At 34.9% G+C, this 20,322-nt stretch overlaps 1 protein-coding gene across 8 annotated transcripts in view; it reads right to left on the reverse strand.

Annotated features, from left to right (window-relative positions):
• NDST3 (N-deacetylase and N-sulfotransferase 3) overlaps positions 1 to 20,322 on the reverse strand; it is a 190,403-nt gene that overhangs the window by 14,931 nt on the left and 155,150 nt on the right. For 7 of the 8 annotated variants that reach the window (XM_002918488.4, XM_034671411.1, XM_034671410.1 and 4 more), the window contains 6 exons: positions 17,590 to 17,772; positions 15,383 to 15,479; positions 10,981 to 11,104; positions 7,857 to 8,031; positions 4,734 to 4,904; positions 3,230 to 3,339 (listed from right to left, as the gene is read on the reverse strand). In XM_002918488.4, coding sequence (XP_002918534.1) covers positions 3,230 to 3,339; positions 4,734 to 4,904; positions 7,857 to 8,031; positions 10,981 to 11,104; positions 15,383 to 15,479; positions 17,590 to 17,772 — 860 coding nt within the window. The remainder of the gene's footprint in view (positions 1 to 3,229; positions 3,340 to 4,733; positions 4,905 to 7,856; positions 8,032 to 10,980; positions 11,105 to 15,382; positions 15,480 to 17,589; positions 17,773 to 20,322) is intronic. The other variant, XM_034671412.1, reaches the window with a different exon arrangement.

A 20,322-nucleotide genomic window follows, 5' to 3' on the forward strand; every position in this document is an offset into this window, starting at 1 on the left:
AGTCCATAGTCTCTCATGTTTCATTCCCCCTTCTGATTACCCCCCTTTTCTTTATCCCTTTCTTCCCCTACCGATCCTCCTAGTTCTTATGTTCCATAGATGAGAGAAATCATATGATAATTGTCTTTCTCTGCTTGACTTATTTCACTTAGCATTATCTCCTCCAGTGCCGTCCATGTTGCAGCAAATGTTGAGAATTCGTTCTTTCTGATAGCTGAGTAATATTCCATTGTATATATGGACCACATCTTCTTAATCCAGTCATCTGTTGAAGGGCATCTCGGCTCCTTCCACAATTTAGCTATTGTGGACAATGCTGCTATGAACATTGGGGTGCATATGGCCCTTCTCTTCACTATGTCTGTATCTTTGGGGTAAATACCCAGTAGTGCAATTGCTGGATCATAGGGTAGCTCAATTTTTAACTTTTTAAGGAATACTTTCTTTAGCAATTGTGGAAAGGAATAAATAATGCACTTACAATGGAAATTCACTGCCATTTTTCTCAAAAATAGTTTTGAAATTGGAACTGTTTTTATTTTTATTTATTTTTTTAAAGATTTTTTATTTATTTATGCGACAGAGGGAGACAGCCAGCGAGAGAGGGAACACAGCAGAGGAGTGGGAGAGGAAGAAGCAGGCTCCCAGCGGAGGAGCCCAATGTGGCACTCGATCCCGAAATACCGGGATCACGCCCTGAGCCGAAGGCAGACGCTTAACGACTGCGCCACCCAGGCACCCCTGGAACTATTTTTATATATTGAAGGTAAGCAGTTTATAGAGTGCTTAAATTGGAGTATTTTTTCTTGACAAGACCGTATAGTAAAATCTTTGTGTAGACCTAGTTTCATTCATTTATTCTTCTGTGTGCAAAAAACTGGATTTATGTGGTTGAGAATTCATATCTGTTTGCAGTTCAGTACATTCTTAGAGGATTTTAATTATTTCTTTTTAAGTACCAAAGAGATAGTCTTCACTATCACTAGCCGAAAAAATAGGAAGCAATAAATGACATTCCTGAGAACATACATTTTGTTTGACTCCCACTCATCCTCAACATGTCCAAAGTACCACAGAAAAAACTTATCAGTACAGTTACTTTAACAAGAGTAACTAAATTATCAGGGCAATATTCGGAACTGCAAAGGGCTTGGTGAAGGAGGATTTAGACCAATTTGGACATAAGACAATGACTTGAAATTCCAAATATTCTACAACAGCTCCACTGCTGATGTGTGTAAGGCCAACTGATGATTGACAAGAAAATCTAAAAAGAAGCTGAATGGCTGTCCATTATCTCTGTCAGCAGGGTGAGAGCTTGGGCAGCGCTGCAGGCCAAGAAGCTATGGTTTCAGAGACTACACATATCTTATTTTGCTGCTTCACCCACTGAGCCCCATACCAGGCTAGAGAATCATATAACAGGCAGTTTTAGCCAGATGCATCCCAGGTGCAAAGTGATCCACAGTTCTTTGTATACAGTACGTTCCTTTGATATTACTTCTCTTAAGTTTACACTCCCTTTTCTTGGCAGTGGAGGTGAATAAAAAGCTTGCTGCTGAGCTGGATGCAAAGGGGACAAATAACACAGCAGGCAGGTCAAGGGCCATTCCATAAAAAAAGAGATTATGTCTTTATAGAATACTTCACTTCTTTTTTTCTGAAATACAATGCTTTGCTATATGCTCTATAAAAAAGACCCAAAGATAAACCAACTTGAAATAGAAAACTGCTTAGAAAATAAAAGCGTTCTTTTCTAAGAGATACTTAAAAAAGATATAAAGCAGAAAGTGGACTTGAATTTCTAACTGCAAACTAAAATCACTCATGTTTTTTTTAAGGTCAAGCTGAAAGTTAAATACCTAAGGCGAGTAGAGTCTGTGTTAGTACTTGAACTAAACTCTACAAAGCTCTAATAGTACTTGTAGTATAAAAACGCAGAGGTCAGAAGGTTAATAGTAACAACAAAGTAAATGGCTTTTGGGAAGGAAGCTGAAAACCTGAGTTCCTTTGTCCTCCATACCAAAATGTCTTTCTTACATATGTCTCTACATATGATTTGTGCAAGACATAAGCAGTATTTGATGTTTTTCTGCCAGTGTTTATTGTAAAGGATGCTGAAAGGTAAAGGAATCCTGCTGTCACAACTTCTAACTTGCTATAAGATAAAGTATACAATGAAAAGAGAAAATCAGTTGATCTATAGAAGTGAGTTTTATATTGAGAAATACAATGGAAGAATTCCATAACAGTCCTTTTCAGTTTCTTTAAGGCTCAGTCTATGACCCTAAAATTAAAAAAGAACGTTTTAGAGTGGGGGTCAGGTCTATGGCCCATCCAACTCAGTATCTTCCAGGTGGTCTGGGCACATGAAATATGAAACAAACACAACCCTCAGAAATTTGATTGCCGACCAAAATAGTGGAAAAAGTAAGATGGAGGTCTTATTTAAAATGCTAAATGGAGTCCAAAGTCAGGATTAAGGTAAGGTAAGAGAGGTACATGGGGTGCAAAATTTCAGGAGGCACTCACTCTCAGGCATTTTCATGGACCTGAAAGCGAGCGCCTCCTTAAATCCTAACACTTCTCTTGCCTTATCCTAGTCCTGGCCCAGATGGAGTCAGTTACCTAAGAAAATTGGAAAGAAAACAGCAAAAGAAAACCAAACCAGAGCTGTAATTGCTTTGGCCCCTGAAGAAGAGGTGACAGGGTCAGATACACAGTGGGTAAAAACATAGACGCAAAGATGGAAGTGTGTGTAAGAGCACATCTCTCTCTGCCAATTCAGTCACCTATTGGGTGATTTTTTGCTACATGACATTGTTTTTGAAAATTGCACAAAATACAGAGGAGAGAGTTCATAAATCATCTAGTTAATCACTTTATGCTTCCACTGAGTTCCCACTATTGTCTGTTAAACAGGCTCAGCACTTACCGACTTAAGTAGCCTCTTTTGTGGTTAATTGTTGGTTTTAAGATTTATAATTATTTTGCTTCTCTACTTTTCTTCTAGGGGAAATCTTTCATAGTTAGAAGTCAACACAGGATTTAGGACATTTATTTGCCACACTGTTGAAAAGTTTGTTTCCAAGTAGTTAATGTAAAACTAATTAGAAAATAATCAGTATCTAAGGAACAGCTAACATAATAGCTGCATCGCCAAACTACAATTTTTTAAAAACCAATTCTCTCCTGAAATTTCAATAAGTTAATTAGAATATAAACTTACGTTAAAGCTTCAGAGTAATTATAATGAGGAGAGACTCCTAGAAATTTCTGTACTTCGTCCATCACTGTAGCAGGATCCATCCTTAGCTGTTGCCCGTCGATAATTAGCAACTAAATTACCATGGGGAAAAAAAAGACAATGCACATTGAAAAAAGATGTGTAACTGTATAATAAAAAAAAAATTCCTACACTGTTGCATTTATTCAATGAGAGACATTCCACTGAGAGGATTTGTACACATTGTTGTTAGACTTAACCAGGCCATTCTCATTAATGACCTGGAATAAGAAATAAATCACACTAATTAAATGCACTCATGTTTTTGTAATCTGAGAAGTCCCGAAAATACTATGAAGACAAAAAAGCCATTTGAGGGAACCAAAAGAACTTAAGAATGTGACTACAAAATCACAAATGGAAACCAAACGAACAATGATTCCATCATTCAAGCTGGGGAGGTGCACTGTAGAAGAGAAAAAAAGTTGTAATAAGACCACGTGTAATGAGGCAGAGGACATGTCATTCTCCATGAGTCCATTCAAAGAAGTAGCACTGTAACGTTTTAAGAAATAGTTAGATAATCCATTTAGAGGAAAAGGCAAGAGTCCCAGAGAACGTGAATTTGGACAGAAGTTCCTCAACCGACTAAGGGGAAGAATTTGCTTGTTACTCCAGGGAAGGAGACAGGTGGCCCAGAAAGATAAAATGCCAGGGGACCATGACAGAGAACCACAGAGCGACCACAATCTGTTCTTCCTTTTTGCTCATCCCTCTTCTCCAATATTTCTGTTTAGTCTAGACTGGCATTATTCACTAGAATGTTTTGTGACGATGGGCATGTTCCATAGTTGTGGTGTCAAACAGGTAGCTATTGAGGATTCAAGATGTGGCTAATATGACTGAGAAACTGACTTTTTAATTTCATGAATTTTAATACAAATTTAAATAGCCAGTTGCAGCAGCAGCTATCATGTTGGACAGCATAGTTCTAGACACACAGGCATGCACCACATCTGATGTGACTGGACTGCTTTATGCAATCCAATATAGGGGCTGAATTTGTAATCTAGGTTGGTGCCTGGCAAAAGAGAGAAGCAAGGAAGGCAAGAAAAACACAGGGCTCATGAAAAATTCAGCAAGGTGATTCAAAGGGAAATAATGACACTTAATTAAGCAAAACAATATTTGCCTTATTTGGTTAAGAGGTTCTCAAGCTTTACGGGTAGAATAAGAATCAGAGATATGAAGCTTTTGAAGCTCTTTACAATCAGGGTGGGCATGCACTAGAAAATACATCAGGGGGGATTATTCTGAAATACTTGTAGAAAGAAAATTAAGCAGTTCATCTACCTCTGCCTAACTAGTATTCCTTGCCACAGTCTTATTTACAACTACAGAGTAAAAGCTACTAATGTTTTAATGAATAAAAATTTCCTCTAACCTGAAGGCAAAGTCATCAACTTAATGAGATTGTAACATGATGTAAATTCTTATTGCTCAATACCTGAAAGGGAGGGAAATAAACAAGCCATCTCTCGATGTGGCTGGCATACCACCCTGGGACCAAACATCTCTTCTGCAAGGCTCTAAGCTCGGAGGGTGCACGGGGCCCAGCTGAGATCACTTCGTAGAAGCTAAACTTCAGAGCTGCAGGGTCTTCATGCGATCGCTGATGCTATGATGAAAAGGTGGATAATTAAACTAACTTGAACCATAGGCATGAATAATTAAAAACCAATCTCTGTGACAAGTCTCGAAGCTAAAGGAAGGACTGACTCACTGCTGGAGAGTTATTTGTTTTGCAATTAATAAAGGATGAAAATGTTTGCTTGGAGCATCAGGATTTAAAGTTAGTTTTTTCCTTAGTGTATGTATTTATTCTGAAAGTAAACTTTTGAAAGTTGCATTAATGCCCCCTTTGCAGCCCATAAGCAAACCATTTGTTATGTCCATTAAATATCCATAATACACAAGCACTCTGCTAGTTCTGACACATAGTTTTGCTCCATCTAGTAATGCAGTTTTAGATTAGAAAAGCCCTACTGGCTATTTTAAATGGAGAAACTACTGAAAACTCTGACATATACATTATCTGAAATCCACAGCTTTTATCACATACCACCTAGCATCTAAAAGCCAAGATTATTTTACCTAATGGTAACCTTCCTTTGTGATGAATCAGAATCATTTATTGTGCAGAAATGCAGAGAGCAGCAATCCAAATAGGAAAGTGTTTCATAATGGCTCAGGCTGAGGCCCATGGGTTTGAGGAAATCACCTTTTCCCTAAATTGACCAATAAATATTCAGGCTTAGTGGTAGGTCTGTGGATGTTTACCACATCTAGTTGAATAGCAAATTTGCTGCAATTGAGATTCAAATTACTATACTACAACCACTACTAGACTTTGTTAAAGCCTGCATTTTGCCACCATGGAGTGATTTATTTGTAATATTTAGGACATTTTCTTAGCTTACAGCCTTGAAATCTCCCTTTATGGTAAATTCTCAATTTTTCAGGGGCTAAGCAGTTGCCAAGTTCCAATTTGCTTTTCTCTTTGAGTCAATTAAGGCTTACTTCTCTTTTCTCTAGATACCTGGTGGAAAAGGTAAAAGATACAAAATCTAATCAGTGAATTTGCAATTTGCTGTATACTATGATTTAAAAGATGGATGTAGGAGTTTGGCATCAATGCTTAGTGTGGAGTTTTGGATTTCAGCTTTCCGGTATGTTTCACTTCCTATTACGCAGATTATTATCAACATGCCTATCTAAGATCCCATCTGCTTTATTATGACCTTTTCCCACTCTGTCCCAGGAACAAAACCTTTCCTGACAATCTGTTCTTCCTTTTTGAATCTGGAAAAACTACTTTTGTTAAATAACAAAAGGACCCAGTACTGAGAAACTTTATTCTCTAATATCCTAGATTGTCATGAATTATCTTTTTGGAATCCTGTCAGTGGGAATGGAACATACTACACTTCTCTGGAAGATCAGAGCTATGTGCATTCACTTTAATATAGGGAAGCAGCCTTATTTCCAACCCAGGTGCAGAGATTCAGATAAGGAGTTTTTGATTTTGATGTTATTACCTAACCTAAAGGTTATTACCTTTGTCATTATGTGGTATCCTTCTTTGTCTCTTGTTAGAGTCTTTGTTTTAAAGTTTATTTTGTCTGATATAAGATGCATTGCTACCCCAGCTTTCTTTTTGCATGTTAAATGCTTTTCCATCCCTTCACTTTCATTGTGTATGTGTCTTTAGGTCTGAAGTGAGTCTCTTGCAGGCAGCATATAGATAGGTCTTGCTTTTTTCTCCATTCAGTCTCCCAATGTCTTTTGATTGGAGCATTTAGTCCATTTACATATAAGTAATTATTGCTAGGTATGTACTTATTGCCATTTTGTTACCTGTTTTGAGATTGTTTTTGTAGTTCTTCTCTGTTCCTTTTTTCTCTTGCTGTCTTCCTTTGTGGTTTGATGACTTTCTTTCTTGTTATGCTTGGGTTCCTTTCTCTTTATTTTTTTGTGTATCTGTTACAGGTTTTTGATTTGTGGTTACCATTAGGTTCATAATATAACATCTTAGGCATATAGCAGTCTACATTAGGTTGATGGTTGCTTAAGTTTGAGCCCATTTTAAAAACACTAAATTTTTACTCCTCCCATCATGTTTTATGTATATGATATCACACTCTACATTCTTTAATTTTGTGAAGCCTGTGACTGATTTTTATATGTATAATTGACTTTACTGCTTTTGTGCTTTAACTTCTGTACTGGTTTTATAAATGATTAACCTACTACCTCAATTATATGTTTGCATTTACCTGTGAAATTTTTTCCTTTCATAATTTTCTTACTCTTCATTATGGCCTTTTCTTTCCACTCAAAGAATTCCCCTTAATTTTCTTCTAAGGCTGATTTAATGATGATGAACTCCTTTAACTTCTGTTTGTCTGGCAAACTCTCTCCTTTTCTGAGTGACGAACTTTCTGGGTAGAGTATGCTTGGTTGTAGGTTTTTTCCTTTCAGTACTTTGGATGTATTGTACAATTTCCTTCTCACCTGCAAGGTTTCTGCTGAAAAATCAGCTGATAGATTTATGGTGTTTCCCTTGTATGTAACTGTTTTCTTTTCTCTTGCTGCTTCAAAAATTCTCTATCACTACTTTTTGCCATCTTAATTATTATGTGTCTTGGTGTAGACCTCTTTTTAGAAGCTATACTAGCCTAATAACAGGTAAGGGGTTTTTGAATGCATCATTCCACATTTATTTCAACTTTATAGTTTCCAAGGAAAAGGGACCCTTAGTCTGTTTTTCAGTCTATTTTTTTTTTCAAAATGTAGACGTGTAGAAGCACAGATATACATACAAGTACATACTATCTTGTTATATTTTCATTTCATTAAGATACTTTATTAAATTAATGTAAAATTAATAAAAACTTAAGGAGAAAGTTGGTTTCTCCAGAAACAAAGAAAACTCTATCCACTTTTATGCAGATATAAAATGAGCAAATCTCTTTTATTGAGACCTGAGGTGGTTGCTATTGCTGCAAACCATCCTCCTTTCTTCATACTTCTCTTCTTACCTGTTAGATTCTGTCTGCATGTTTCTTACCTGATACCAGGAATATGCTCGATCTGAGGGGTCGATGAGGATTGTGATGATCTTGGCTTTGGGGACCAGAGAAGCTGCTCTTTTAGGAGCTTCCTCTGAGTGGAAGTAATTGGCACTCTTTTCAAACAGAAAGTCAGTGGTGACATTAGATGGGACTGGGAAGAAATCCATATACCTAGAAAAGGAATATTTCTCAAAATAAGACTTGTTGATACTCATACTCTGGTGACTATAGATGTCAAAGGTATCCCACAAATTCATTTGTTTCCTAAACACAAGCCTTTTTCTATAAGGTATATGTTCCGTATAGTTAGAAAGGGGAAAGTATACAGGACACTAATAATGTATTTTGAGAATGCTTCTCTAAATACATTTTCTTTTTGTTTTGCTTACTATCAGGAAAAAAGGTATGGGAGATAGCAAAAATGGAGACATAGAATGATTGAATTGGAACAATAATCAACCTAACTAACTATATAAAATGTATCTAAAACCAGAAATATTTTACAGAAAAAAATGTGAGTGCTCAAACAGAAGGAAAATTTGATCAAAACAGATGATATGTTCAGTTTAAAGACATTTAAAAAGGACTCAGACAAATTTTTATTTTACTTTATCACAAGTAAAATAATTTCCTTCCCACTGATGTGTTGTGCTGTGGTTGCATTCAACTATAAAATGTTAAAGGGCAGGACTGGTGTAAACATCAACTATTTGCTTAACTTTTTTTTTCCATTTAGAGCCACTTATATTGTTTAGAATATTTATAAAATTTTAAAAAGTATGTACATATTTCCAAATGTAAAATCCTATCAAATTTCCCAATATCCTTAAGTGGGTGAAGATGTAAATCATGAGCAGAGTGAACACAGGAGTACTGGCCTTAAGCGCAGAAATGTAGAACATAATAGATTTTGTATAATTTCCCATCTGTACAAAAACTGTCAAATACAAACGAATTCTGCATGTGATAATATATATTTCTGATGCCCCAAGGGAAAACTTTTAAAAGAAAAAGAGCCTTTTTAGAGAGCACATGCAAATTTAACTTCTAGGATTTCTTACATTTGATCATAATGGCTTCTTCATCCTCCACTCCCACCCTCTTCAATTTTTAAAAAAATATTTTATCTTTTTTATTTCCTTTTTTAAAATTATGTTCAGTTAGCCACTGTAGCCATAATTAGTTTTTGATGTAGTTTTCAGTGATTCATTAGTTAAGTATAACACCCAGAGCTCATCACAGCATGTGCCCTCCTCAGTACCCAATACCCTATACCCTTGCCACCCTCTTCAATTCATAAGCCACCAAAACACGGTAGTTCAATAATTATTGAACAAGAGAGTCATTAACATTTATGTGATGACTTCTTGATGCAGTGTGTTGTTTTCTTTTAGTCATCTCACACGATAAAGTTTCTGGTAGGATTCCAGTTGTTAACATATTGCAGAGTTTGGCTGGCACAACAAAGTGATGTCTTGAAACTCAGGACAGTAAAGAAATCCTTTTATGTTTTTTGGAAATTGCCTTGGTAATATGTCATTCTGGCATACTTTTAGGGGGAAACAGATATATAAAAATTTCTGGAAAGTTTGATCTGCTATCTGTTCTTAAGTATAATCTATTTATAGAAAGTGCCAAATTTTAAGATATTTCTTAATTTAGATGCTCACCTTGGTTCCAGGGATGCTAAGGTTATCCCAAGTGTCTAGTGTTATCTTATTTGATCTAAGCTTGTCTTAGCCATGCTTATTCTGAGAAAGGCTCTGAAAGCCACAAAAGAAGGGCAAAAAGTACTGAATTATGATAACTTTCAGTTTCTAAAAATGGTCCCACTTTCCCAGCAGTCCTCTCTATACCTGGAACAGTGTAGGCCTTAAAAACTTCTTCATGCAGTTCTGGATCTTGGACCTATATTGTTGATTTGGCCTGGCCCCAGAGGCTCATGGAAAAAGCAGGGTCCAGTTCTTCTCAAGTATTACATTCCTCTCCACTTTTAAAGCAGTTTTTCCTCACTCCCTTTAGTCCTGATGTTAATGTAGTCTTATTCTACTATATACAGGCATATATATTTGAGTCATTGGTCAAATAGCACCTGAAGTAGCTGATGCTTTCTTGATTCTCACAGTTGTTATTTAACACCACACAATTAATCCATATCAAGTGCTGTACTGAGGGATTGAGAGTGAAGGATATTACAATTAGATATATGTAAATCCTAGTAGCTGCTCAAATTATACTCATTTCTTTCCTTTCCTTTTGGACCACACACAAGCAACTCTCGACTTACAAAATGGAGATCATGCAATCTGACAAAAGAAGTTAATATATTACAACTATTTATGCTAAAATACAAGCAAAATGTTTATGTTCATGCTCTAGAATTATTATAATAATTCCACTCTTTTATATCACTCTCTGCCTAGAATTTATACCTTAACAGCAAGACTTCTGTTTTATCATTAACATGTTCATGTGCAACATCTATTCCTATTGTATTACTATGTTTTGTGTATGTTTGACATTTTAACTTTTACTTTTAAGTTAACTATTTTCCTCAGATGGTTGATAATAGTTCCAATTTCAATTCAAAGACCAAAAATAAAATTTTGTATATTGTTGATAGCTTTTTTTATAGTTTTCATTACTTATGAAATATATACACATTTCTAGTTCTATTTATTTATTTACCTTTTATGCCAAAGCAAAATAGAAAATTGTGTACATGGACTGTAGCATCGCTGTAATGCAAAATACAGAAGAAGAGAAAGCTATGAAAGTATTTTCTAAAGTGCAGAGAGGAGCAAAATTCCTGGGTGTTATGGTATTTCTCTGACTTTATATCTGTAATTACCATCAAAGATAATTAATGCAAATTGAAATTACATGTGGGCCTCTTGAGGTGACAAATCCCTTAACAAACTGAGAAAAGTTTCTTATGAATAATTTCTGTGCTGCTTCCTTTTATTCAATCCATTTCTAAGGCACAGAGAATAACTTTTTTTTTTACAGAGAATAACTTTTATTTATGGCTATAGACTTATATGTTTACAAATATTAACACTGATTTTATACTGTACACAGTACATATACTTTTAGATTTATACTAATAACCCATCTTACCAATCAATCCCCCTGTGGTAGTTATTTCTATTAAAGAACTGTACCTCCTCAAAGGTTTTTGGGCTGGGGGAGTTACTAAAGATGGAAGGATGCATAACCAGGAACAAATACAAAGCAGTGGTTCCTGAAAAGACAACAGAGGTTTAGAAATTAATGAAATGAAAACAAAGTTTCCTACTATTAGCTTTTCAAAGTCATTAATAAACTAAGTATTGTAATGATCTAAATAGATACATATTAGTACTCCTTGAATTAAACTGAATAGATAACCAGCATTTTAAAAGAAGCAAATTCTAAAAAACTGGAGATAAGTATGATGTGGGGAGAAGAGGCCCACAGAGAGGACTGTTAGACTGCATCTCAATCACTGATTTGGTTTGTGACTTTGCCTTTTAGCTTCTCTTTGTCTTGGCTTTACAGTAGAAAATCACTCGCCTTGCTTATTTCATAGGCTTTCTCTGGATGAAATGACATATTGTGCCTGAAGATATTTTGACATTAATAAAGCATTATATAAATGAAAGATATCATTATTTCATGTAAGATATTACATCACCAAAACCAGTACTTGGGTTCTCTTATAAAGTTCTTCCTGAAGCCCAAGAAAGCTTATTAAATTTGAGATGAAGTTTAAACTTCCAGCAAGTTTGTTAAGTTTGAATATACTTATAAAAAGTAAGTTTGAATATACTTATAAAAAGTAATGTCAAAAATAATTTTTTTGAAAAAAAATTGTGTCCTTTCTTAGTGACATAACTTATAAAATCTGCAGTTTTGGAAAGAGAATGGCATATCACAGGTGCCCATATAGATTTGTGACTATTGGGCATCAAAGGTGTGATTTTTTTTTTTCAAAATAAACAGTGTTATAAACTTTAAAATTAGTATATTAGAGCCTAGATTATGAGCTAACGGGTTTAGCTTAGATTGCACAAGAAAAAGTAAGGCAATCTGAGTTCAGTTTGCCTAAAATTTAATCAGGTGTTTATAACTGTAACTGTGTTTATAAAAATCATAATATAAAAATATTTCTGGTCAATGTATTCAGTATTCCTAAGATTCTAGTTTCCACTTCTCTGCTCTAGTGTGATTTACATTATTATGTAATCTGATGGAGCGGGACCTGTTAATTATATTCCAGGTCAATAGCTAACAGTAGTCTTCAGACACAGCCTTATAATATTTTTCTCACTTGGAGAAATCACTGTTTTAATTTTGCTTAGTAATAATGTCATGTTGCCATTTGTATTAAATTTTGAAAATTCTTATCTCTCTGATAAGCTTTATTTAATATTGTATTTAAATCTACCATATCAACACAACAGAAAAGTTGTTAGAATAACTCTGTCAATAGCAAAATCGTCTCAAACAATGAATTGAAAGAGGCTGTGTTCCTAGATTAATATCTTCGCCAAACAATGAACATTTTATCTATAAACATGGATAACTATAGGGAATGAAATATAGTAATCTGTGGTATACAAAATAAAAATGTTCTTCACCAGCTTGACCTAAAACAGTGGTTCTCACACTTAAGCATGCCTTAGATTAACCTGGAGGGCTTGGTAAAACAGGGAACTGAGCCCTATCCCAGACTTTCTGATTCAGTGAACTCTGAGAATCATGACTTAAAAGAAATGTGGAACAAAGTCTAAAACTTATTGGGGGGAAAATGTTACATATTTGAAATCCAGAGTAGAATAAAGCTTTCTTGGCCATGGTTTTTAGAGTCAGGTAAATTCTAGGATCAGGATTTTATTTCTAACACTTATCAATTGTGTGAATGTGAACCAAAATATCTAACCTGAGGCTTAGTTTTCTTATTTGTGTAGGGGGGAAAATACTTATCTATCAGGGTTTCAGGAGGGTCAAGTAAGATAACCTATAGGAAGTACCTAAATAGCTTCATATCTCGATATTAGTAAGGTATTTATTTAATTTTTATATTTATTTATTTATTTACTTGAGAGAGAGAGAATACATGTGGCAGGGAGGGACAGAGGGAGAGGGAAAGAGAGAATCTTAAGCCTAGTACTGAGCCCTACATGGGCTCTGTCTCACAGCTCTGAGATCATGACCTGAGCCAAAATCAAGAGTCAGATGTTTAATGGACTGAGCCACCCAGGCGCCCCAAGTATTTTTTAAAATAACAATTTTTATGAGAGAAAACTCAGTAATGCATTAAAAAAATTGAATAAAATCTTCGTGAGGATAGGAAGTATGACCATTATAATGTATAAAAAGAAAACAGATTAATTTCTTTCTTAGATCAACTGGAAACATTCTTTTCTGAATTTTATTTTTAAGAATTGTATTAAATCATGTTGTTTGCTTTTAATAGCATGACCAGCATCAATAAGACAAACTGAAAAAATAGATATCTAATTGTTCACATAGTCAGTAAAAGGCATAATATAATTTATCAGTGGTCAGAAATTGTTAGATTGTGGTTTCTGAACTCTGTCTTTACCTTCACATATTCTTGGGTCTGAATAAATTGTCCTATGTGTGTGTGTGTGTGTGTCTGTGTGTGTACTTGAATGTGTATAATGTGTGTATGTGTATAAAACAACCACCTAATCATAGACACACACATTCAAATAACCATCCATAAAGTTTGTTTTATTTTTTGTCAGTTACAACACTAAAAATATTTGAATATGCGGAAGACTATTGATCTGTGCAAAATTATTCAGAAAAATGCCTTTGATAAAAACTAAAGTCAAAATGAAGCTATTTAATTTTTATGAAACTGATCAGAAGATGTTTCTCCATTTAAAAAACCAAATTCATAAAATATTGCTATACATAGTAACAGCAGTAAATCTCAAAAGCATTATCTTAAGTGAAAGAAGTCAAACACAAAAGATTGCACATTTTATGCTTCCATTTATATGAAAGTCTGGAAAAGGCAAAACTATAGTAGCAGAAAGTAGTTTCCTGTGACTGAGGATGGGGAGGGGCATTGAATGCAAAGGAACATGGATGGGGAAAATTTTTAGGGAGACAGAAGTGGTTTTTTTTGTTTTTGAGACAGGAGTGTCAATGTTGGGGTGGTTATACAACTGTATACAATTGTCAGAATTCATCAAAATTTGCACGAAAATTGGTGAATTTTATTGCATGTAAATTTTACCACTACAGAACTGGGAAAAAATTTAGTTTCTATAAAAAGGAAATAAAAATTTTTCTTCCCAAGGTAAATGTCATATACTATTGTAACTAAACATTTGGAAACCCTATTTAGTTTAAGATGGCAAGCAGTGGTTCTGCCATCTAACCCTGATTTTAAAATGTTTGCACATCTAGCACGAAACAAAAGGACACACTTCCTGCGGGCCTTTCTGAAGTGAATTTGATATGCCAAGCTTCAGAGAGATGTGATCAGTAATGATAGTGGGAGTTCCTGAAGAGACTTTAGTTTAAATGTTTTTCTAGTTGTCTCTTGACTTTAAATAGGTAAGAACAAATGAAGTAAATAAGGATGTGAAAAGTTTTTATTGTATTTATTATTGTTTTCAAATTGATATTGACAAATGGGACCAAGAGAAAATGAACAGGCTCAAGTCTCTGTGTACATTATATAAAATCTCCCCCAGTTATTTTTGGACAAATGAGGAGATAGAAGGTATTCCCCTTAGAAAGGCATATGGCTGAAATGGCTGTTTTCTATGAAGCCAGGATCCAAGAGCCCCAAATAATTTATCATGCAGCATGGATGTCTGGCATTTTAAAGTTTCCGCTGGGCTTCATTTTAATACTTATTCTTAAAGAAACAAGAAGTTTATGGGGAAAAAATTGCATGCCAATTTAAGAAAAGGTGCAAAAGATTTCTCCTGGGTGTGAATAAATACCTTTGTTAGCACAAAATTTTGTTTATGTCTGGAATTCTGCTTGTCAAACATCCTTTATATTTTTAGAAAACAGTCATCTCTGCAAAAAATAGTTTAGAAATAAACTATATCAGGAATATGGCAAGAAGAGGCTGTTTTTCTGGAAGGAATTGATTATAAAGAGTTATGGATACTTATATGTGTCTACCTTGACTTTGGATGAAATCCTGTCAGTCACTTTCTCAAGGTGTGATTCATTTTGATTTTAGAAATGTTAACAACAACACCTTTCAATTCAGGTCTTTGGTAAAAAACTAACATTTGCTACCAAATTGACTGCTACATATTCAAACCATATGACACTTATTTTCATCTTTTTCACTTTAAAAAATTCCTTGACAAGCATTTAAGTACATTATCAAGCTAAACAAAGATTATATCAGAGAACAAAATGTGTTATTCATTCATCAGTATTTATAGGAATTTTGAAAACTCATTGTGACCAGAACTCACTGTCTAGTCATTAGGAGTTTTACGTTGTTTGGTTAACCATAACAAAAAGTTCTCACCAGTTTTCTGGGGTCCTATTACCAAGAATTTTGGTAAGCGATCACAGGTTTTTTCTTTTGACCAAATGTCTCTGTGGCGTTTGTCATCGCAAGGATTCTAAATGGGAGAAGAATATAGAGATGTATTTTTTTTTTTGTGAGTGTCCATTGTGTGCTAGAGTTTTTCAACTTTTTTAAAAAAGATTTATTTATTTATGTTAGAGAGAGAGAAAGAGAAAGTGAGTAGGGGGAGAGGGAGAGAGAGAATCTCAAGCAGACTCTCTGCTGAGCATGGAGCCCAACGTGGGGCTCGATCTCATGACCCTGACATCATGACCTGAGCTAGAATCAAGAGTCAGATACTCAACCGACTGAGCCACCCAGGCACCCTGAGTTTTTCAACTTCTGTCCTTAAAAAGATATTCCAGGAAGCAAAGCCATGTGGCTTCTTTTAAATGAAAGCTTTGAAGTGGCATCAGGGAAGCTTCCAAGTAACTCCTTTCCACCCTAAAGTTGAGTGTCTACTGAGAGGCTGGGCGGGGGGGGGGGGGCGTCATTTCCACTATGGCTAACAACCTCATAGCACTGAAGATTTACTATTTTTTCTGCTTTTGGCAGTTCTACATCTTAATTGTGTGTGTATCTGTCTTAAAATAGTGAGCTCCAATGTATTGCCGGGCAGAGACTGCGCTTCCTGCTAACTTAAAAGAAGGGACACGGGCAGCATTCAATAAGTAACTGAAATATAAGGTGTAAGATTTTTATTCTCAATAACTTCAAGCTATCTTGCTGTGCTCCAAAGAGGTACACATCTGGCCATAATAATACTCTTTAAAGAGATAGCGGATTCCTTTCAGTTGCCTTCAGAGGTCAGTAAATGTATATGTAAAACTATAACTTACAGATTATGATGCTAAAAAGCACTAAATTTCAGCAAAAAGGGTAAAATGAAGGTGAATTATTACCTTAGGGATCTGCCCTTGGTGTATAGTACATGAACCAAAACCACTATACAAGACAGATCTAGAACATCCTTAATTGCAACTGCAAAGTGCACATTATGTGAAGAATTGAAGTACCCTTTAATACTATTTCAGATATAGCAATCAGGACAGTACTCTATTTCTATTCAATTAATACTATAGATGTGTATAGTTAAACTCTCTGCTTACTTACAATAAGAAACAGATTTGTTAAGACTACAGTGAGGGTATTCTTCTTGGCTGCTATTCTGGAAAAAACGAGTTGTTTCAAACCTGTCATCTGAAATAATGATTTCAGTTTAAAAATAAGGTGTTGGGCCACCTGGGTGGCTCAGTCAGTTAAGCACCTGCCTTCAACTCAGGTCATCATCTTGGAGTCCTGGGATGGAGCCTCATGTCGGGTTCCCTTCAGCGGGGAGTCTGCTTCTCCCTTCTCTCTGCCCCTCCTCTCACTCATGCTCTCTCTCTCAAATAAATAAAATCTTTTTAAAAAATTAAAAAAAATAAGGTGTTAAATCAACAGGAATATTGAATGTCTTTCCAGGGCTAACATTTGGTGATATTTTATAGTGGTAAAGAAAAAAAGATGTGCGTTATAGCAACTGCAAAGTAATATGTAGTGATAATTCCCCAAGCACCGATGTTCAGATTCTAAAATGTGTAGTTATGTCTGTTCTTGGAGTTACCTGTTCGTGGTCAGGTGGTAATTAGCTCATGTTCAAAGCTGAATGAATTGACTATATAGTTCAGAGCTTATTATAACTTTAGTCTGTGAAATTTACTCAGTTCCACTTTTGATGATTGTTATTATTGTACCATCAGCTCTGTTAGTAACTCTCTAGTAGCTCAGTAACTCTCAATTAGAACAGCCTCTGGAGCCAGATGGCCTGGAACTTGCCTAGCACACAACCTGTTTACCAGTCTTCTACTCTTTTTAGCCAATTGCAATCTGCAAATTGATCCCTCACTCCCGATTGAAAATATTATATCCATGGGTCTCCTTGTTGAGCTTTCAGAATTTCATAATTCTGAAGGGGCACGGGAACAGAGAATTTGGCCCACTATGAAGCAATAATATAAGACTGCAATTCAGGAAGAAGTAGTTTCTCAAATCTACTAACATTCCAAAACGTATTATTTTTTTTCCCCCAGATGCCTTCACTTTTCAGATTGGGATTATCTCATAGAATTCCAAGATATGTTTAGGGGGTTAATTAATTATACCAATTATTGAAGCAATATTACCTGCCAGAGAGGGTCTTTTTGATCAGGAAAGAGCTCAAAATACTTGTGAGCCAGCTGCGCTGGAGGCAGAGTCTGAAGTCGCAAGTTGGTCCAGCTCTGCACAAAGTTGGCCAGATTAACAAACGTATATAGTCCCAGGCGGTCATTCCCATAGTTGGACAAATGCGTCATGAAAATGCTGATCTGAAAAAGGCAAATGGACTTCAGTGTAAACACAAGTTATTTTAGCCCTAGGGGGCAGTGCAATCATGGTAATGCTAGTTTTTCTTCAGTAGTCTTTGCACAGGGTTTCAATTCATGCTGTGTTTCTGAATTGCGGACATATCCCAGATACTCTCATTATATTAATGCATATTAGAGGATGTGTTATTAGTAAGACTTAAAGACTTTTTTTCTGAGATTTTAATATATTTCACAACAAAAAACAAGTCCAACTGTCATATATCTGTGTTGTTGCAATTAGTTTGATGCTGAGTAACATCTTAGATGCTCACACGTAATGGCTTCATGGTATCAGTGACCTATTCATAATTTGTGGCAGCAGAATCTCAGGAGGTTGGAATTTTATAATGTCAATTTACTTTAGTTGGCTTATAATATAGTACTTCAAGTTAAAGAATATAAATAATCAGTGGATCACCATTATTAGCTTTAACTGAATATCCTCTGATTTGTATTTATTAGAGGCCATAATGACACAAGACTAGGGACTGAATTTTTGCTAAAATACATATTAACTATTTTCCATCAATAACACTCTCAAACCCATTTCCATAGTCATTAGGTCTATTATTTCCAATATCAGATACCTCCTTTAAGATAAGTTTTCAGTGTTTAGCTAGATAAAATCAACTCTTCTAGGGAAGCAGCTGACCTAGATTGAATTCATGCATTGAAAACAAAATCTCAGCATTTTCTTCATAATAAAATAAATTTAAATTCTTAGGTTTGATTAAATTGGTCTGGAATGTAGAATGGGCTTTTTAGAAGCTATTGCTTCAAGTGAATGCAAGTAGTTTTTGTTGGTGAAGTGTTGACAAACGGAAATAATTCTGCATGAGATTTTCAGTGGCAAAGAAACCGTTGTCGCATTTATGCTGCTATAAAAAAGATCATAAAAATAATTCATGTGATAATAGTACTTTCCTAAAATATATAATGTCGGGTGAATGAATAGTAATAACAGTTATTATAATCATCATAATAATGAATATAATAGGTTCATTCATTAGAGACTGAAAGAAATATTCAAGGAAATTTACTGAGGTAAAGTGGCAGAGATGAGAGAATGGTTATATTAAGATTTGATACAATGAATCAGAAAAAATCTAATTACAACTATGAATAAGAGGAAACAGTGATATCCTTTATTCTATAGAATAAGTCTGTTGGCTTTTATATGAAAAGCTTCAACTGTGATCAAGAACATTTAATTGTATTTCTATTCACTCTGACTGAACATATATTAAATTTTAGAACTTTCACAAATAAAATACTTTGAGGGTGACTTTAAATAGCTACCAGTGGACTGATGCAGTCATGGAATTGATAAACAAGACTTGTATCATATTGGGTATTTCTGAAAAATGAGACTTCTAAAATGTAACCTTCTGGTTATTTTTATAGTAACTTCAATTCTATGACTTCTGTTTCCCTTCCTTTTCTCCTCCAAAATTTATCAAAAAGTCACCTTTGAGAGACTTAAGACAATCATGTTACATTTGAAAGTTCTTTTGTAATGTCTGTTAGAGGCACTCTTACATCATTTGTTTTATATGCCACATATTTCAATGTAGCTCGACAACAACAACAAAATACTTCAAGTTGCTTATTAAATGAAAAAATTTTAATACAATGTAGTATATATGTATATATTAATCCACTTAGCCACTAGTTTATGTTTCTTGCTTTATTTATGAGAGATTTATCAATACATCTATGTGTCTATATTTCACTTGAATAGCATCTGCATTGGGGATAAAATGGGAAATGTGGAGATACAGCGTGACTTTGTGATACTAATATATTTGAACTCCCTTTGAATTTACTTTTCAACCCAGAAAACATTTTACTCTGTGACATTTAAAGAGCAGAGTGTCACTGTTTTACCCATATGAGTACAGAAAGTAAAAAATGCTACTCTGTCTGCTAGAAGACAAAGGCAATCCAGAATGAGTTATGAGCTAGTTAATGACATTGCTTTTGCTAAAAGTTAACTGGATTGGCAAGAATTAAGGTAATACTTATAAGGTGTTGAACTTAATCCTGTAAACGAAAAGCTACTTAGCTGCCATCCATAGAACCTTCCCTAGGTTTTCAACTGTTTTTTTGCCTATCTACTTTAACATAATGCAAAGTACACCATAAGCAAAAGGACTGTTTCACAGTGATGGTTTTGTAGTATGTGTTACCTCAAGACATTTTCAGACTTTGGACTCAGGCCTGGGATTTGCTTTGTTTTTCTAAGAAATACAAGGCCATGAAGGGAATATAATTGGTCAGGACATAAAATAATTTCTTTTTAAATTGTGTGTGAGTGTGTGTGTGTGTGTGTCTGTGTGAATCACAATATTCTCTCTACACATGGAATATTGTATATTTCTTGCTGAACATGTAACCTCTCCAGGTTTTCTTTATTAATTTTAGTTAGGACGGTATGCACAACAAACAACAGGACTAGTGAGAACCGACATATAATGACAGTGTTTTGGTAAAATAATTAGTTTGCTTTCC

Source organism: Ailuropoda melanoleuca, chromosome 11, assembly GCF_002007445.2.
Source record: "Ailuropoda melanoleuca isolate Jingjing chromosome 11, ASM200744v2, whole genome shotgun sequence".
Classification (NCBI taxonomy): Eukaryota; Metazoa; Chordata; class Mammalia; order Carnivora; family Ursidae; genus Ailuropoda; species Ailuropoda melanoleuca.